General features: G+C 42.3%; 1 protein-coding gene across 1 annotated transcript in view; it reads left to right on the top strand.

Annotated features, from left to right (window-relative positions):
* Nucleotides 1-20,381, top strand: part of LOC129697508 (dynein axonemal heavy chain 8-like) — a 641,267-nt gene that overhangs the window by 464,506 nt on the left and 156,380 nt on the right. The window contains 4 exon segments of the mRNA XM_055636144.1: nt 997-1,139; nt 7,762-7,896; nt 10,807-10,929; nt 15,034-15,247. Coding sequence (XP_055492119.1) covers nt 997-1,139; nt 7,762-7,896; nt 10,807-10,929; nt 15,034-15,247 — 615 coding nt within the window.

The raw sequence follows: 20,381 nt of genomic DNA, 5'->3' as shown, positions 1-20,381 counted from the left end.
TATTTCTCACCTCCAGCTATATCAACTGTGGCTCAATCCATTGATATTACATCAAAAAATGTTGCATTGTCATCTCAGCCTTAAATATAGTTCACGGATGAAAGTCTTCAGCAACATTGCTAACCTCTTGAAATTGTAGCATTTATCCTCTAATGAACATGTGCCTCTTGTACTGTATATTGTTAATTTAGTAAAAGAATGGTTAAATCAAGGAATAGTGATTATACTTGATATTTAATGTTACAATTTAATTACCTCTTTTTTATGCCACATTTTTATATTTGTTTAATGTGTTTTATATATTGTCTTATTTGTCTCACATTTACGACTGTGATCAATTTTCTTCAAATAGTTTTAAAACTTCAATTAGGTAACTTTAAATATTTCTGGATTACCATTTTCCAAAGAAACTGCATTTTTTCACGCCTGATACTTTAAATTACGGTTTCGGCCCGAAACGTTGCCTATTTCCTTCGCTCCATAGATGCTGCTGCACCCGCTGAGTTTCTCCAGCTTTTTTGTGTAACTTTAAATTACCATCTTGGTTGCCTGGGTAACATGGAGAGGAATAATATTCTTTTGACTAAGAAATCAGAACTACACAATGCTCTGTAATAGTTATATTTAATGTACTTTTAATTTTTTTCTTCGTCATTGATCCATTCGTTCAGTGGAATTATGTTAGTCATACCCAGAAACTTTAAAAAAAGTTGAAATCCTTCTGAATTAGGTGGCTTTGTGTCTCAGTATTTACGTCTCTTATTTGCAATGGCATATATCTCATCCACTGAATTGTTTGGACACTAAAAATGTGTTCAGCAAGACACAATGTTAATTAAAAGGTTTAAAGATATTTATTTTTATAATGCAATAAATCATGGACTATTTTCAAATCTGTATTTTAAAGAAAGTCTGATAATTTAGGCAAAATTCAACATTAGAACCAGACAGCAATAGAGTTTCCTTATTTGAATATTGATTTGCTTTTTGATTCAGGTGCATGGGAGAACTGGCAATTATGGGTTCAAGAGTATATGTACCCAACCGACAGTGAGCCAGACTATACTTCCATTCTTGTCCCAAATGTTGACAATGTTAGGACCAATTTTCTTGTGGATGTCATAGCTAAACAATTTAAGGTAAGTGCAAAAAAGGTCTTTGAAATTTCATTTAATACTGATTGTAATGTCTGGGGTCTGACCCTGTTGTGACCAGCACAATGAATACACATCTTGTAAGAAGAGTTTATTCCAACACGAACTGAAACTTCTAGAAGGTCACTTGACCTTAGTCACGAGGCACAGGCTCATTTGCCACTTCTGCCCTTGGCCTCAAGGGGTGCTGGCATTTACATTACATATACATCACATCTCCCCCATCACTTTAATCACATCACATCTCCCCCTTCACTTTATTTACATTACATTTCCCCCTTCAACGTTGAGGTCAATACAAACTATTTTCAATACTAATAAATTTAACCTTTAATCAATTTAACGTGGATAACAAACTATTTTCAATACTAATATTGATGACAAATACAAACTTTACATCTTCCCCTTCATCATTGGGGTTTCATTTACGTGTACGTCGACGGCATATAAATGAAAATACAGTAGATTTGCCTTCATTTAATTCAGCACAACTTTTGTACATTTCCCATATATTTTCCTTCAATACACATTTGCAGGCGATTTAAATTCTGCTTATGAACTTTAATATCCGCATAAAGATTTACTTTAGAATCAATTAAGAGTGCTGCCGTTTTCCACTTTAACCTCAAAACCTACAAACTCTAAGGTTCTGTCTCATTGCCTTTTGCTGCGACCGGGAGACTGGCTCCTGTCTCTCGTTGCGCTCGGCGCATCATGTCTTCTGGGGACTGGTTCCTCCATCTAAGTTTCTCACATCTGGGAGACTGGCTCCTCCATCTAGGTTTATCGCCGCGTCTGGGCGTCTGGCCTATACCCGGCTACACAGGGGTCTATCCACGGCTACAGGTGGCCTATCCCCGGCTACACAGGGGTCTATCCATGGCTGCACAGGGGTCTATCCATGGCTGCATCCCACGGCTACACAGGGGTCTATCCACGGCTGCACAGGGGTCTATCCACGGCTACACTATCCTGGGCTACAGGTCCCTATCCTGGGCTGTAGGGCTCTATCCTGGGCTACAGGTCTCTATCCTGGGCTACAGGTCTCCATCCCGAGCCACAGGGCTCTATCCTGGACTACCCGTCTCTATCCTGAACTTACTCTCGGCCTGGTTTCGGAGACTTGCTCCAAAATCATCTCGGAGACTTGCTCCATCTAGGAGGTGGACTCCCCCTTCAAAAAAAAAAGATAGACCCCTGTGTAGCCGGGGATAGGCCACCTGTAGCCGTGGATAGACCCCTGTGTAGCCGGGTATAGGCCACTTGTAGCCAGACGCCCAGACGCGGCGATAAACCTAGATGGAGGAGCCAGTCTCCCAGATGTGAGAAACTTAGATGGAGGAACCAGTCCCCAGAAGACGTGATGCGCCGAGCGCAACGAGAGACAGGAGCCAGTCTCCCAGTCGCAGCAAAAGGCAATGAGACAGAACCTTAGAGTTTGTAGGTTTTGAGGTTAAAGTGGAAAACGGCAGCACTCTTAATTGATTCTAAAGTAAATCTTTATGTGGATATTAAAGTTCATAAGCAGAATTTAAATCGCCTGCAAATGTGTATTGAAGGAAAATATATGGGAAATGTACAAAAGTTGTGCTGAATTATATCTTTTTTTTCTCTTTCAATTTCTGTTGCTGGCATGTACTTCAACTTAACTTTCAAAGCAATGTTATTACTCTTTTATTTCCTGCATAATTACTCACCTCCTGGAGAAATTATCTGTACTTCTTGACTTCTTAACTTTTACTTCTTTTAAACTGTTGCTCATAGCTTTTCAGTATTTATATTCATGACTTTTTCGGCTCGGTGTTTCTCAATTCGCCGCTTTGCTTCATCATATATTCGTTCTTCTTTAGACCTGCCATCATCTGAATCGGACTCTTCAGAATCGGAGCTAATTTCTTTGGTCAGTTTTGATTTCGCATTCATTTTTAGAAATTCACCTGCATCTTTTTGGACTTTAGTTTCCAGCTCGGTTTCCTTTTTCTGTCAGTCAATATCATCATTTTCTTTCTGCTTTCGAAATTTAGCTTTTTTCTCCTCACGTTTCTTATGTTCTCTTTCTTTCTTTTCTGATTTTTATTTTTGAGCAGCTGTTTTTAGTTTAAATGTGGAGTCTCCCGCACCTTCCTAATCGCTTTCACCTTTCTTGATTTTACTTTTTTGATTTGTTTTCCTTCTTGTTTTGAGGAAACTCTTCAGGTTCTTCATCACTTTCATCGAGTGAATCTTCTTGATTCCTTTCAACTTCCTCACTTTCTGAAATTTCCACCTTTTGCAAAAGTCTCTGGTTCTTCCTAGAAGTCTGTTCAGCTAATTCATCGTCGTCCGAGTCGTCAGATTTCTGCTTCTGACCTCTGGCTTTTGGTAATCCCATCTCTTCATGTTTGACTTCATCATCATCAAAACTAGATTTTTGGCCTTTCAAAGGCTTTTTCTTCTGCTCTTTTTTTATTGACTGGTTCAGGTTCATTTTAGTTTTCTTCCTTTTTTTGCTGAAGATTTAGCTGCATCTTTATGATCCTTTTTCCCATGGCTCGCTGGTGACATATCTTCAAGTTCCTTCAGAATATCATCTTCCTCAAATTCTTTCTTTTTCTTTTTGCCTCCAGCCTTGGGCTTAGGTGCTCCTGCTCCCTCAATCTCTGCTGATAAAGCATCAATGTCACTGTCATCTTTGGCATTGTCCTCGCTCTTGTTTTTCTGCTTCTTTCCCATCTCCTTCGCAGTTTCCCGACTGTCACTTTAAAAAAATCTCTTCCAGACATATGGTGGTTGCAGGGCTCCTTTAATTTCTCGAACATGGCGGCGGCCGTTATTGCGGGCTCCGCTCTTTGATCTTTGGGCACAGGTGAGGGTCCGGGGCAGCGCGGTGGGCGGCCATTACTCGCCGTCAAGAGTCTATAGAGTTTTCACATTTCCAGAAAGTATTCTTAGAAGTGCCATGTGAAAGACCAACGAACATAGAACAGTAAAGCACAGGGACAGGCCCTTGGTCTACAGTGTGAGGTGTTGCACTTTGGAGGTCAAATGTAAAGGGAAAGTATATAGTTAATGACACTTAACAGTATTGATGTTCAAGGGATCGTGGGGTCCAATCCATAGCTCCCTGAAAGTGGCCACACAAGTAGATTGAGTGATAAAGAAAGCATATGATATGCTTGCTTTCATCGATTGGGGCATTGGGTATAAGAGTCAGGAAGTCATGATGCAGCTCTCTAAGACTTTGGTCAGGCCATATTTTGAGTATTGTATGTATCCTGATCACCCCATTACAGATAAAATGTGGAGGGTTGGGAGAGGGTACAGAAGACGTTTACCAGATTAGAGGGTATTAGGGGTTAGATAAACTTGGATTCTCTACAGTGATGGAGACATGTGGCAGATCAGCGGGGCAGATTTCATGTAGATTTATTTACTGACACAAGTACTGGATAAAGTGCAATCTAGGACACCATACTTCTGAAACAGGCACTGTAATTCAAGTTATATCTATGATTACCAGGAAGATAGAGGAAACATTCATTTTCTCAAAGCATCTCTGAGAAAATGCATCCTTATTAAATGCTGTTTATTCCTGGTGTGTGACTCCTCACAATGGGCAAGGAGCCTTTAGGATTACACTGATATATTTGAGTCCTTGCATCTGGACCACACAGAAAGTATACATGATTCAGCTCCCAGAATGCCCTTTCACACTCCTCATCAAACTTGGATTTATTCTTTGGTATGATGTAAATAGTGGAGTGAGGATATTTTTTTTATACATTGTGGTATTGTACATTTTTACTTCTGCTGTTAGTCCACAGTGCCTGCTGAATGCTCATTTTTGAGCTGCCAAATCTGTTCGTAGTCCATCACATTTAACATGATTGGTGCAAATGATAACATGATGGACAGCTACCTCAAAGTAAAGATGGGACTTTGGCTTCACAAGGGCTATCCAATGGTCACCAAGCAGTGCAATTGTGGAAAGATGATCTGCTGTAGGTAGATTGAGGTCAATGTCAAGTTGGTTTATCCCTTCTGTTGGTGCACTTATTATCTGGAGACCTAATCTGGCAGCAGTGTTCTTTAGGAAAGTGATAGTGCTTCCAAGCCATTCTTGGTGATGAAGATGGAAATCATGAACCTGAAGTACACTTGATAATATTAAAGTTACTTCTAGATGTTATTCAGCTTGAAGAGGTTCTGATTGATAAGATGATGCAGGGACAGTGGGTGGTAATCAGGTTGCTCTTTCTCACTTGACGTCAGGATACTTATTGGAGCCTGGACTCAATGTTGAGGACTCCCAGGACTATTCCTTAATACTGCCACCTATAGTAGATTTGTCCAGGTGGGAAAGGACATACCCAGTGATAGTGGTAAAGGAGCCCGACACATTGTAGGACAACTTTGTCAGGCTGTTTGACTTATGGTAAGTGCACCCATTCTGGACAACAGACCGCAGATGTTTGTATGGAGGCCTTTGCAAGATTCAATTTATCATGTCAGAATTTGGTGTCCAATTGAATGCCTGGTATCTTGTTTTATTCTTTCTCTGTTCCAGCATAGCAGTTAAGTACAACTGGGTGGTTTGCTTGGCAATTTCAGAGAGCATTTAAAAGTCAGCCACATAGGGTGGGTCTGAGGCCACATTTAGGCCAAACTTGGTAAGAATTACATATTTTGCCCCTCAGTACATGTGGTTTTATCATAGTTTTGTGGTCATTGTTACTAATGACTAGTTTTTTAAGTATTTGGTAAACTGCAGATTAAGAACTCCATTTAAAATCCACAGTTGGGATTTAAACTTTTGTGTAGCTTGTCAGTCCACATCTCTGCGTTATTTTCAGGTACCCGATGTCCCAGTCCACCTAGGGCAAGGGTTCCCAACCTGGGATAAATTTACCCCCAGGGGGTACATTTCGCCTACCCAGGGGGTAAATTTGTTGATTCTGGATTTGTTAAAAACAGTATCTTAAAATTTCCCCTTTGTCGGTTGCTTTATTATTCCGGTAGGCGGCGCGGCTCTGGCCAGCAGCGGCCTCTGCAGTCTGTCCGCGCTTTTATTATTTTCTGTCTGTGTTTTAATGTAGTTTTTGTTATTTTTTGTGGGGTGTGTGTGTGTGTGGGGGGGGGGGGGTGGGGTGGGAGGGGGGGGGGGGGAACTTTTTTAAATCTCTCCCTGCACTGGAGACCCGACCTTTTTCTCGTCGGGTTTCCGTTGTCGTTGAGGCCGCAACGAGGAGCGGCCTCCAACAGGAAGAAGCCGGGGACTCAGGTGCTACTCACCGTCGCCGTCGCGGGGCTGGCCGAGTCCGGAGCGGTTGGAGCGGTGGAGGAGCGCTGCTGCTGCTGCTGCCGCTGCTGCTGCTGCTGCTGCTGAGTCGGAGGCTGCTGCTGAGTCGGAGGCTGCTGCTGCGGGTCTGCGGACAGCGGCGCCGGGAGCCCGCGGATCCCTGGAGAGAGACCGCTTTTCGGGGCTCCTGCAACGGCGAATTCTCCCGCCCGAGTTGCGGGGTCGAAGAGCTCCTGGAGCGGGGCCTAGCACCACTGCCCCGCGCGGCTGGAACGGCCGCGGGACTTTACGAGCGCACACCAGGGGCTCCAACACCAAGACCCGGTGTGCGACCTCGCACCACCCGCCGTGGCTTCAATGGCCGCGGGACAATCGCCATCGCCAGCCGGGGGCTTTGACTTTGACTCTGACATCGGGGGGGGGGAGAGTGCAGTGGAGAGATAAGTTTTTTTTTGGCCTTCCATCACAGCTATGTGATGGATGTTTATGTAAAATGTAATTATGTTGTGTCTGGGGTCTATTTGTGTGTAATGTATGGCTGCAGAAACGGCATTTCGTTTGGACCTCTAGGGGTCCAAATGACAATTAAATTGACTCTTGACTCTCTTGATTATGGTAGAAGTGTAAACTCAAATTACTGAACCAAACAGGGTGGGGCTAGATTTACTTTAAAAAAGTTGCCAGGGGGCAAACGGGACGAAAAAGGTTGGGAACCCATGACCTAGGCTCTTCCTCCCTTTGTTCCCCTTTTCCATCACTCCGCCCTCCCCCCATTTCCTAAACTTAGCACTTCCTCCACCTGGTTCCATCTGTCTGTCACCCAGTTTCTACCTGGGTTTCTTATCTCTCGGTTCACCCTTCCTCTCCCTCTCCCACCTGGTTCCATCTGCCCATCATCTCCCCGTAATCTGGATCCACCTTTCACCTATTAGCCTCCTTCCCCCTACCCTACTCCACCTGGCTCCATCTGCCATTTTTTTATGTTTACAGTATCACCTACCAGCCTCTGTTTCACCCCTACTATATGCTGGCTATCTTTCATCAACACTTTCCTGATGCCTGGCCTCAATGCAAAACACGACAATCCCTTTGCCTCCATCAATGCTGCTTGACCCACTTAGTCCTTCCAGCAGGTTATTTTTTTCTTCTGGATTATTAGTACAATCATTTAATCACTCTGCCAATGCTGCCCAAGTAGAAATTTAGATATTTTTCAATGTTAATCACAACAAGTTGTGATCATAGAACACGTTACTTGTATTATTTAATAGTTATTTCAAAAGGAAAATCTGTGTTATTTAACAAATAATTTTTGGGAAATTCTCGCAGGCTGTACTTCTGACTGGTGAACAGGGCACAGCAAAAACAGTCATGATTAAAGGATATTTGAAGAAATATGATCCTGAGGAACACCTGTCCAAGAGTTTGAATTTTTCTTCTGCAACAGAACCCTGCATGTTTCAGGTAATGAGATGATTTGTATATAGGAACTGAAATTGTGCTGAATGGATTTCATATCTGACCCAAGTTGTACATCAGAAACCATTTTACAGGTTTATTGTTTTAACTTATGTCAGTGATTGTTTTAACTTATGTCAGAAGACTGAAGATTAAAGTTCCATGAAATACTTCAATATATTTAAAATTTGTAGTCTTATGCTCATCATTTCAGACTGCAGGCTAAATATTCTGGATGATTTGAAAGAAAACATAAAAACTCATAGAACATGAACAGTACAGCACAGGACCAGGACCTATGGCCCACAAAGCTGTGCCGATCATAAAACGGTTAAACCAATCTCCTCCGCCTGTGCATGATCCAAATTCCCTGCATATCTATGTGCCTTCCTACAAGCTTCGTAAATGCCCCTATACTAACTGCCATCACCATCATCCCTCACTGTGCATTCCAGGCACCCACCACTCTCTGTGCAAGGAGAGCTGCAACATGACAATCCTGATACTTGTACTCAATGCCTGGACCACAAGAGGCAAACATACCAGATGCTTTCTTTTCCACTCTATTATGTTACCGCTTGCAGGGAGCTATGGACTTGGAGTCCAAAATCTCTCAGTACACTAATACTGTTAAGGTCTTCCTGTTAACTGTATATTTTCCATTTACATTCAACTTCCCAAAGTACAAAACCTCACACTTCTTTGCCCATTTCTTAAGTTGATCTATTTCCCACCGTATTCTTCGACATACTTCTTCATTGTCCGTAACTTCACTAATTATGGTATTGTCTGCAAACTTACTAACTAACCCATCTGTTGTTCCCAAACATCAAAGATCCAGCACATATCAGATGCAGCAGAAGATTGTGAATTCATTGAAAGCTCTCTTTCTGAGAGCTCTTCTTCCCTTACCTGCTCTGCCTGTCCTGCTCTGTATGCTTCCTAATATTCTCTTAACCATGGAGTTTTTGACGGGAAGCCTTACCACTGCAGAAAACATTAAATGTGTAAAATGTATTTTGGTAACTGCCACTCCACTCACTGCACTCCCCTGCCCTGGGATCATTATTCTGTCTATCCATCCTATCTACGTCCCTCACAATATGATATATCTTTATAAGGAAATCCCTCAGACCCCTATATTCTAGTCAGAATAAACCCAACCTATCCAATCACTGTTTTTAACTACCACCCTCGTTCCTGTAGTCTGGTGACTAGAACTATAGACGGTACCCCAAATGTGATCGAATCAATGTTTTGTACAACTGCAACATGGCAATCCACCTCTTATATCCATATCTCTTTATTATTTTCATATCAAAAAATATATAGGTCTCAGTCTGGAAAATAAATATTTGACTAGGTTTCCACGATTCCCCTCATGGAATTTGGCTACCTACTCTGTGGTTTAATCAAACTTTCACCATTCTGTAAGTGAGGAAATTCCCACTTATTTCAGTCTTAAGTACCCACCCTTTATTTTGAAACTGCGATCCCAAGTTTTGACACCTCAGCCAGGTGGAACATACTCGCTGTATCTACCCTGTTGAAAGCCTAATGGGCCAGTCCCACTTCGGCGATTTTTCAGGCGACTGTCAGTAACTGTTAGAGTGGAACACACACAAACACACCAGCCCGTTATACAGGGCAAGCAGGGAGAGTGCTGCCCGAGTGAAATTCACACGGTGCAAAGCCAATGTGATACAGACACACACCCCGATGAACAGGAAGGTCGGCGCTGTAATTCAGAAGCTAAAAAACACAATGTACGGTAAGTCCTTTAAAAGGGAGGGGTAGAGGGGGAAGAAGGGGAGGAGAGCGAGGAGAAGGTGTGGAGACAACTTTTAAGAAGCCAGTGATACACGGCTGTGAAGCTCGGTAGACATTAACATTACCGATTGGTTATCCTTGGTTCTGAAAACTACTGCCTACGTTTTTTTCCCAGTGAGCCAATGAAATTCACCTACGAGAACCTAAGAGAACCTTTGACTTGGCAACCCACTAGGACCTCCTGGCGACCCACCTACGGCACGAGAATCCTCGCTACTCTCCATGGTGGCTCCATTCTAGTCGCCGCTAATTTTTCAACATGTTGAAACATTTGTGGCAGCCATAATGAAGCCGCGACTAGTTCTCAGAATGCAGGAACTCCTCACGACCATGAAGGCGACTCCCCGCAACCACCCGCGAACATGTGGCGCCTAAAAAGTCGCCTAGGTGGGACAGGCCCATAAGAAATTTCAAATTTTCAATTGAATCTTCTGTCATTGCTTCTAATTTTAAAGATGAAACAAGTGAAGTACTCCTGTGGCCACTTCTTGGCCCTTAGTTGCTTACTATTTACAAAAGTGACTTGGATGAGGGAATAAAATGTAAAGTTTCCAAGTTTGCCAAAGATATGGAGGTAGACTAAAAATGAGTGAAGTTCAGAGGGATCTGGATATTCTGGTACATAAATCACAAAACGTTAGTAGGCAGGTCCAGCAAGTAATTAAGAAGGCAAATGGATTTTAGTCTTTATGGCAAATGGGTTGGAGTTTAAGAAAAGGGAAGTTTTTTAACAGTTGTACAGGCTGTGAAGCTCGGTAGACATTAACATTACCGATTGGTTATCCTTGGTTGCTGAGGCCAAACATGGAATACTGTTCATAGTCTTGGTCTCTTTACCCTAAAAAAAGATCAGAAGAGAAGAAAAAAAAATTGAAATAATGTAATCACATTTGTGTCTATGGATCTAAAGTTATGGAGGTGTAACACTTCTTTTAAAATAGATGAACGGAATATAAACAAAATTTTTTAAGTAATACAAATAAATCTAACTTTTAAATGTGGTTCTGTATTCTAATTATCTAAAACCTTTAAATATATAATCTGATTGTTGGTATCAAAATTAAGAGTTAGTAAATACCTTTGCAGAGAACTGTTGAAAGTTATGTGGAAAAACGTGTGGGAAGTACCTATGGACCTCCAAGTGGACGCAAAATGACTGTATTCATTGATGATATCAACATGCCAGTTATTAATGAATGGGGAGATCAGGTAAAATTAATAATGAATTTACCTGTTTTAACCAGACTTTACCTCTTCGTGTTTTATTTGTGTCACAGAGATGCTCTGTTGCCCCCAATTGAATAAATATATTTGCACATACTACTGCTTCTATGTCTCTTTCGTATCTATTCTGAAGATGGCAACTTCAACATGAAGCCTCCCAAAATTATTTTCCTCATTGAAGATGCCCTCCTCAATACTTAATTGGATTCTGAAATGAATCTGAGCCATGTTTTGCCCTTACTTGCATTCTACCATTTGCAGCAAAATTTCCAATTTTTAGGAATATTCAATGGAGATCCACTGAGCAGGTTTTTCAAACAAAAGGTGTTTATATGGTGCTGGGTGCATGGAAGAAGCTGCATAATGAGGTGGGAGAGGCAGGTACAATCACAGCATTTAAAAAGCATTTGGACAGGTGAATGCATAGGATACGCAATATATGTACCGCTCTTAGGTTCCTATGAAATCTTGCCCCTCTCACCTTGAACTGTGTCCTCTAGTCTGGGTAAAAGACTCTCGGCACTCACTTCATCTATGTTTTTGTACACCACTATAACATCACCTCTCAGGTTTCCACGCTCAAATGAATAACGTACCACCCTGCACAACCTCTCTCTACAGCTCAGGTCTGGCAGCATTCTCATAGATCTGCTCTGCACCATTTCCAGCCTAATGACATCCTTCTGATAGCTGGGTAAACAAAACAGAGCAATACTTCAAATGTGGCATGATGTCACAAATTCTATACTCATCTCCTTGACTGATGAAGGTCAGTGTATTAAATACCTCCTTACCACCCTATCTACCTGTGACACCACTTTCCAGGAACAGCGTACCTGTATTCCTTGATCCATAACACTCCCCAGAGCCCTACCATTCACTGCGACAGTTCTGTCCTGGTTTCATTTTCCAAAATGAAACTCCTTGCACTTATCTACATAAAAACACAATTAGCCCTTTCACATTGCATTTTCCTAGCTAATCAAGATCCTGTTGCAATTTTTGATAACCATCTTCACCATCTACAATACTGCCTACTTCAGTGTTATCTGCAGACTTACCAATCATGCCAAGTACATTCTCAACCAAATCACTGATATAAACCACAAACAGCAATGCGCCCAAAACCGATCCCTGAGGCACATCATTATTCACTGGAAAAACTGCCCTCCACCAGCATCCTCTACTTCCTACCAATTCTTTATTCATCGGCTATCCTTTACCAGCCTCTCCTCCTGCACAACAAGACTCCTTGGCAACAAAGGTACATGACAAGACACCATGAAACTTTGAATATTGAACACATTTTGGGATCCAATTCTCTGTAATTGCAGACATCGGTGGTGAAATTCATCAATGCATCCAGTGCACCAGCACAACCTTTGGCTATCCATGAAAATGTTTTGAGTTTCAAGACCACCAACCTGACAATAAAAACTTGTCTATCGGGCAGCCTGGTAGGAGTGATACCTGCCTTCCTGTATGCTTAAGATGTACTCGCCTCAAAGCACACAATCTTCCAAATTTAATGACAGGACAAGCAAAGCAGCATTCAGGATGCTCTTTAAAAAAACAGAACATTTTAGAAACATTCAATAGGATAGGCTACATGTGGGAGAAAGGAAACAAATAATGTTTCAGATAGAAGAACCTACATCAGAGATTCAGTTTATGTTTCAGAGATTTGTCCTTTCCCACAACTGTTCTCTTCCCACTCCTGGACAAAGCAAAGGTAGACTTCCACTGGTCCGTATGTTTCACCCCCGCCAGCCTCCACATTCAATGGGTCATTGTTCATAGTTTTAGATTACTTCAGTAAAATTCCACCACCAAATATTTCTTCCATTCCCTTTGCCCTTCAGCATTGTGAACGGACTGTTCTCTTCGCAAATCGTTGGTATGTTTCATTCCCACCCACCACACCCTTTCTTATGGCAACTTCCCTTGCAACTGCAGGGGTTCCACATATGTCCTTTCAATTTTACCTTCTCGCTATCCAGGGAATTAAACAGTCCTTCCAAGTGAAAGTAAAGTTCATGTTCACTTCTTTGAGTCTAGTACACTACATTTGTTGTTCACGATAGGATGATCTCCATATTAGAGAAACCAAACAGATATTAAGTGACCTTTAACTTCCTGTTGCCTGCCACTTTAATTCCACCCCATTCTCATTCAGACCCTAAGCTTAAAGAACAGCTTAAAGAACAGCTCCTCATCTTCCAACTGGGCAACATTTTGAATTCTACAACTTCAAACAAATAATTTGCTTTCACTGTCTATAAGAACTAGTTATTTATGCTATATGTTTTCAGGACAGTTAAACTCTCCCCACTCCTCCCCTATTAGCATAATATGGTCCTCTTAGCAGGTCCAATACATGTGCATTGGTAATATTTTACTCTCCATTTTCTGCATTATTTTCCCTCCATTATCTGCATTATCCATCTCTAATAATTGCCGTCAACCCATTGACCATAACTTATCACCATGGTTAGAGACGGTCTTTTTGTCAAACCACCCATTCCTCCACTTTTTCTGCAAATTAATTTAATTGTTCTTAGACTATTAAATCTACCTCTTGTACACTTCTTTTAATCTGCACTTTCTATGTAGCTGTAACAGTGAATTCCGTACTACACTTATTTTCTCTTTGGCACTATCTGATGTACGCATGTATGGTATTATTAGCTTGGAAAACATACAAAGCAAAGTTTTTCACTGTATCCGGGAGCTCGTGCTAATAATAAACCAATAGTAATACTAACTTTTTTTTGTCTTTCCCAGTTACAAAAGATTATCTTTGATCTGAAACAATAACCATGTCCTTCCAGACATATGATGTCTGATCCGCTGATGCAAAGCACTCAGTTCACACCACGCCTAATTCCTCTGACACCAGACTTAAATTATCTCCTTTGTCTTTGAGTGGTCGTACCCTCATCTTAGTTACCCTAGTATGTACTATGTATTTAATGTACATTTAAAATGCCTGGAATACCCTTTAATCCTGTTTGCCAAAGACATTTTATGTCCTCCTGATTCCCTGATAAAGTTTCTTCCCGTTTCCTTTATATGCCACAAGGATCCTGTCCTATTTCAGATTCCTAAACCTTATCCATTGCTTAGTTGTCCATTTGGACTAAATTTGCAACATTTATCAACCAAGGTTCATAAATCTTGCCATCAGTGCCTTCCTTCCTCACAAGAACATGTTGATCCTGAATTTTGTTGTAATTAGCTTTCCCCCATTAGCACTTTCCACAATTAAGTACTTATTCATAACTACCTTACAACTTAGAGTTATGAACACTGCTCCCAAAATGTTCTCCCACTGTAACTCTGATCACCTGCCCAGGCTCATTTTCTTAATACAAGGTCCAGTCCTGGTTAGATTATCTAGAAATGGTGGAAATAAACCCTACTGGATGCCCATCAAAACATTTGCCACAATGGGAGTCCCAGTCAATATTGGGGAATTTAAAGTCACCCACTACAACTCTATTTTACAGCTTTCCATAATCTGCCTACATTGGCATTCTCGTGTCTCCTGCTGGGTATTGGGAGAACTATCATATAACCCCATCGTAGTGTTTGTTTCTTATTCCTCAATTCTACCCACATTGCCTCACTGGGTGAGCTCCTCAGGATATTCAAGAGTACCACAGTGACATTCTTGCTGATAAGTAGTGCCACTTTCTCTATCTATTGTATCTGATCATCTGAATCCTGCAACATTGAGCTACCAGTCATGCCTTTCTCTCTACCATGTTTCGGTAAGGGCATTATTATTCAATGCACCAATCAAGGCTCAAAATTTAAATGGCTTGACCTTTAATACTCCTTGCATTGAAATCTATAGACTTCAGCCCAGCAGCCTCACAATCTTCATTAATTTGGCCCTGTTCTGAGAATTTCTGAGAACTTGTACACACAGTTTTGCATGTGAAAAATGAAGGAGAAACAAGATGGAAGAGTACATCCAAACATAATGTACCATAAAGGAGGAGTTGCTGTTTGTACAAGTGCTAGAATGAAAAGGAAATGATGTCATTTGTCATTCAATATTAAGCAGTAATATTTGTCTTTCAGATTACTAATGAAATAGTACGTCAAATGGTTGAATCACAAGGAATGTACAACCTAGACAAACCTGGAGATTTTACTAAAATAATTGATGTGCAATTAATGGCTGCAATGATCCATCCTGGGGGTGGGCGCAATGACATCCCTCAACGGTTAAAACGCCAGTTCACTATCTTCAACTGTACACTCCCTACTAATGCTTCAATTGACAAAATCTTCGGTAAGTCTGGCTCGTTTTCATCAATTACAAATTTGCAGCTTTCCATAATCTTGTTATTTAAATATGTTATTTGCTCTAATTGTCTTAAAAGTTCCCATGCCGCAATTTTTGTCATTGGGCACGGTAAAAGGTAAATGGACGTTTCTTTCTATACGGAAGTCATCAGTCGTGCTTTTCTGCTGTTCCACAGCAGCATCCAGAGGGACCAAAGCGTAAGCATGAATTACAGCTGATGATAGACAATAGGTGCAGGAGTAGGCCATTCGGCCCTTCGAGCCAGCACCGCCATTCAATGTGATTATGGCTGATCATCCCAAATCAGTACCCGTTCCTGCTTTCTCCCCATATCCGCTGACTCCGCTATCTTTAAGAGCCCTATCCTGCTCTCTCTTGAAAGTATCCAGAGAACCGGCTCACAGTATCCACAGACTCACACCTCTCTGTGAGAAAAAGTGTTTTCTCATCTCTGTTCTAAATAGCTTACCCCTTATTCTTAAACAGTGGCCCCTGGTCTGGACTCCCGAACATCGGGAACATGTTTCCTGCCTCTAGCGTGTCAAAACCCTTAATAATCTTATAAATTTCAATAGGGTCTCCTCTCATCCTTCTAAACTCCAGAGTATACAAGCCCAGCCGCTCCATTCTCTCAGCATATGACAGTCCAACCATCCCGGGACTGTCATGTATATAATTTGAAATTATTCACTGGCACATTGCACCTCAACCTCATTGTGAAATCCCTACATTCCACCACATGATACCAATGTTATTGTGAACAAAATAACCATCAGCTAATCTAATTTAAGTCATAATCATACTTTATAAGCCAAGTAAAATACATTTTAACATAAACATCCACCACAGTGATTCCTCCACATTCACTTGAACTTGAATCCATCCACTTAATTTATGATTAAGAGAAAAAAAATTCAGAGCTGATTCCTTCAGGTTCATTCACGATGACAACCATGAGGACACGTTATAGAAAAGACAGCACAGCACAAAAACAGTCCCCGTGGCCCACAATGTCTGTGCCCAACATGCCTAAGTAATTGAAAGATTCACAAGAAAATAGGCCATTTGGCCCACCAAGTCCATGTCGATCATCTTGTTCTATATTGTCCCACTTTCACTTCCACTCCCTGCAAACTAGGGACAATTTGCAGAGGCAAATTAACCTACAAATCTGCATGTCTTTGGGATGTGGGAGGAAAAACACACGCTGTTAAAGAAAGAACATGCAAAATTCACACAGACTGTATCCATGGTCAGGAATGAACCCAGATCTTTGGTTCATTTGCCTGAATGTTGCCGATAACCATCAAATCCCCATCTTTTTCAGTGTCTTGTGCAATTGCCTCTAAAATGTTGCTATCGTACCTGCTTCCACCACTTCCCCTGACATGTGTTCCAGCACCTACCACTCTGCTAAAAAATATGCCTTGAAATCGCTGTTAAACGTTCTGCTGTCATCTTAAACCTATGTCGTCAATTAGCTGACATTTCCACCCTGGGGACAAAGCCTTTGACCATCTATACTGTCTATGCCTCTCATATCTTTATATACTTCTATCAGGTTGTCCCTAAACCGTGTGCGGACGTGGCGTCGAAGGACGAGAAGCCGAAGCAAAGAAGTGGAAACCAAATAACCAAACGGAAACAAAGCCGAAATGCCAAATAACCAAAAGCCTACGAAGCCGAAATGACAACTAACCGAAAGGGTGGGATGCCTAAAAGCAAACTAACTGAAAGGGTGGGATGCCTAAAAGCAAACTCACCAAAAGGCCGCTCTGCCAAAACGGCAACTCACCGAAAGGCTGCGTCACCGACAAGCCAACTCACCAAATGGCCGCTCTGCCGAAAAGTCAAATAACGGACATGACTTCACCGGGGTGGGGCAGGTCTCGTCAGCGATTGGTCCAGACCCCCGCGTCCATCACAAGACTAGCCGATGGAGACGGGAGGGTGGAGGTCGTTTTCCCACACAAGTCACAGGTGACTGGGCACGCTGAACCTGAACGCCAAGTTGTAAGCGGCCGAAGGAGCGCATCCCTCAGGAACACCCCACTCTCCCACGGCCACAGCCGCTCTCCTCCTCGTCTCCCCCGTGCGGCTACACTGTGACGGGCTGTGTGTTGGCAGCGCCAGGTGGAGTAGAGGTGTGGGACAGGCTGGTCCCTCCGCCCACCCAGAGTCACTGACCGCGATGCACTGCCATCGGACCCCAACCCCCACACCAGGGTGATTCACCCCCGACCCCTGGACAGGGGTCAGACGGCTTGGGGCATTGGGAGCAATAGTAAAGCACTTTTAAAACATGAGGGGGGGGGGAACAAATTCCCAGGCAGGCCAAGGTGGGGGTTGCATCACTCGGTGTAGATGTCGGCGGATGAATACCCCGTCCGGGGGTCGGGGGGGGGGGTGAATCACCCTGGTGTGATTCTGGGTGGGCGGAGGGACCAGCCTGTCCCACACCTCTGCTCCACCCAGCACTGCCGACACACAGCCCATCACAGAGCGGCCACACGGGGGAGACGAGGAGGAGGGCGGCCATGGCCGTGAGAGAGTGGGGGCTGTCCCGAGGGATGCGCTCCATAGGCTGCTCACAACTTGGTGCTCAGGTTCAGAGTGTCCAGTCACCTATGGCTTGTGTGGCAAAATGACCCCCACCATCCTGTCTCTGGACGCGGGGGTCTGGACCAATCGCTGACAAGCGGTCTTTCGATGAGTTTAGGCATCCCACCCTCTCGGTTAGTTTGCTTGTAGGCGTCCCACCCTTTCAGTTAGTTGGCGTTTCGGCTTCATCTCCGTTCGACTATTTGGCTTCTACTTCTTTGCTTCGGCTTCTCGTCCTTAGATGCACGTCCGGGTACCGTCCCTAAACATCCAACACTCCAGAGTAGATAATCCAAGCTTGTCCAATCTCTGTCATACTACATGGAGAATGGTCCTACCCTCAACTCGTCCAAGCTGACCAAAAGGCCACGTCCAAGCTAGTTTTACTTGCCCATACCTGATTTATATCCCTCTATAGTTTTCCTATTCTTATACCTGTCCAAATGTCTTTTGAATATTATCATTGTACCTTCCTCAACAACTTCCTCTGGCAGTTCATTCAATATACCCATCACCCTCTGCATAATAATAGTTATGCCTCAGTTTCCTATTAAATCTTCCCTGCTCACCTTAAACCTATGTCCTCTAGTTCTTGATTCCCTACCCTGGGGAAAAAGAGCCTGTGCATTCATCCTATCTATTCTCTTCATGATTGTATGCACCTCTCTAACATCACCACCAAAGATAGTTGGGTTAAATGCGAAACAATTTTTCCATCACATATTATCAGTGATATAAATAATCACAGAACAATTGTGCAGACCAATGCAGTTAAACAGAGATGGGAGAATGGATTATGACCATATAATGTATTGTGGAATCAATGCCAATGATTTTTTTATTTATTTTTAAGTTTTTAACATGCCAAGAGTTATAAATCCCAAATACAGAATCCTATTTCAGCAGCTTGGAAGTCAGAAACCAAACCAAAGATGGGAGGCAGATGTTCAAATTTCCATGATATAAACATCAAAAGTGAAGACTTGGAGCATTTTGTGTCCATGCTGTATATTACTGAAAAGAAGGCCAAGAATTAAAGACAAGGCACACTGAGATGAAAACTGACACTCTTGTGAATCTTTTATGATATAGGATTATGAGCTCAACTGTGGGTTCAATGGTGGCAAAACAGTTTAAAGTTATCAAGCTATCAACAGAGGCTTGAACTAGTAATGGGAGAAAATAAAGTAGCAAAGCAGTGTGATAGGGAAACCAAGGGAAACAAGTACACAGTTCCTTGAAAGTGGTGACACAGACAGATTGTGGTGAAGGTGTTTGCACACTTGCCTTCATAATAGTATTGAGTAACAAAGTTGGGATATCATATTATAGCTGTACAAGACATTGTTGAGACCACATTTGGAATATTGTGTGCAGTTCTGATTGCCCTTCTTTGGGAAGGATGTAATTAAGGTGGAAAAGGTGCGGAAAAGATTTACCAGCATTTTACCAGGACTCGGGCCTGAGTTATAAGGGTAGGCTGTCTTTTTTTCCCTGGAATGTGGAAGGCTGAGGAGTGACCTTATAGAAATACTGTGTACAAAATCATGAGAAGCATAGATAAGGTGAATTGTTACAGACTTTTGTACCCAGGGTAGAGGAATTCAGAATTAGAGGGCATAGATTTAAAGTGAGAGGGGAAAGATTAAAAAGAGACATGAGGAGCAATTACTACACATAGAGTGATGCATAACTGAATCGAGCTGCCAGAGGATGCTGTGTAGAGGCAGATACAATGGCAACATTTAAAACGTGTTTTGATAGGTACACAGGGAATTTTAGAATGATATGGGCCAAATGCAGGCAAATGCAACCAGCTCAGTTATAAAACCTGATCAACATGGGTCAAAGGATCTGTTTCTGTGCTGCATGACAGCATCAATCACAACACTCAACTTCAGCACCTTCAATCTCTCCTGAACTAGCTCCCAACTACATGGTCTTCCAGGGCATCACAATGATAGTGATCCAGGCTCAATCCTGATCTAGCATGCTTTCTCTGTGGAGTTTGCATGTTCTTCCTATGATCGCATGAATTTCCTAGATTTTCTCTTACATTCCCAAGACATGTAGATTGGTAAGTTAATTGGCTGCTGTAATTTGCCCCTAGTGTAGAGGTGAGTCATAGAATAATGGGGGATCTGATGAAAAAGTGGAAATGGGTCACCGACAATCAGCTCAGACTTGTTCAGCTGAAATGCCTGTTTTCATTCTGTATCTCTTTATGACAGTGTATTTGGACCTCCTTTGGACCCTCTCTGGATCCATCACATCGTTCCTCAGATATGGTGCCCAAAATTGCTCACAATATTTCAAATGCGGCCTTACCAGCGCCTGATAGAGCCTCAGCATTACATCCCTGTTTTTTCATTCAAGCTCTCGTGAAATAAATGTTAACATTGAGTTTGCTTTCTTTACTGATTCGATTTGCAGATTAACTTTTTGGGAATCGTGCACCAGCAATCCCAAGTCCCCATTGCACCTCCAATTTCTGAATTTTCTTCCCATTTAGAAAATA

Source organism: Leucoraja erinacea, chromosome 5, assembly GCF_028641065.1.
Source record: "Leucoraja erinacea ecotype New England chromosome 5, Leri_hhj_1, whole genome shotgun sequence".
Classification (NCBI taxonomy): Eukaryota; Metazoa; Chordata; class Chondrichthyes; order Rajiformes; family Rajidae; genus Leucoraja; species Leucoraja erinaceus.
This window is presented reverse-complemented; position numbering and strand designations above follow the sequence as displayed.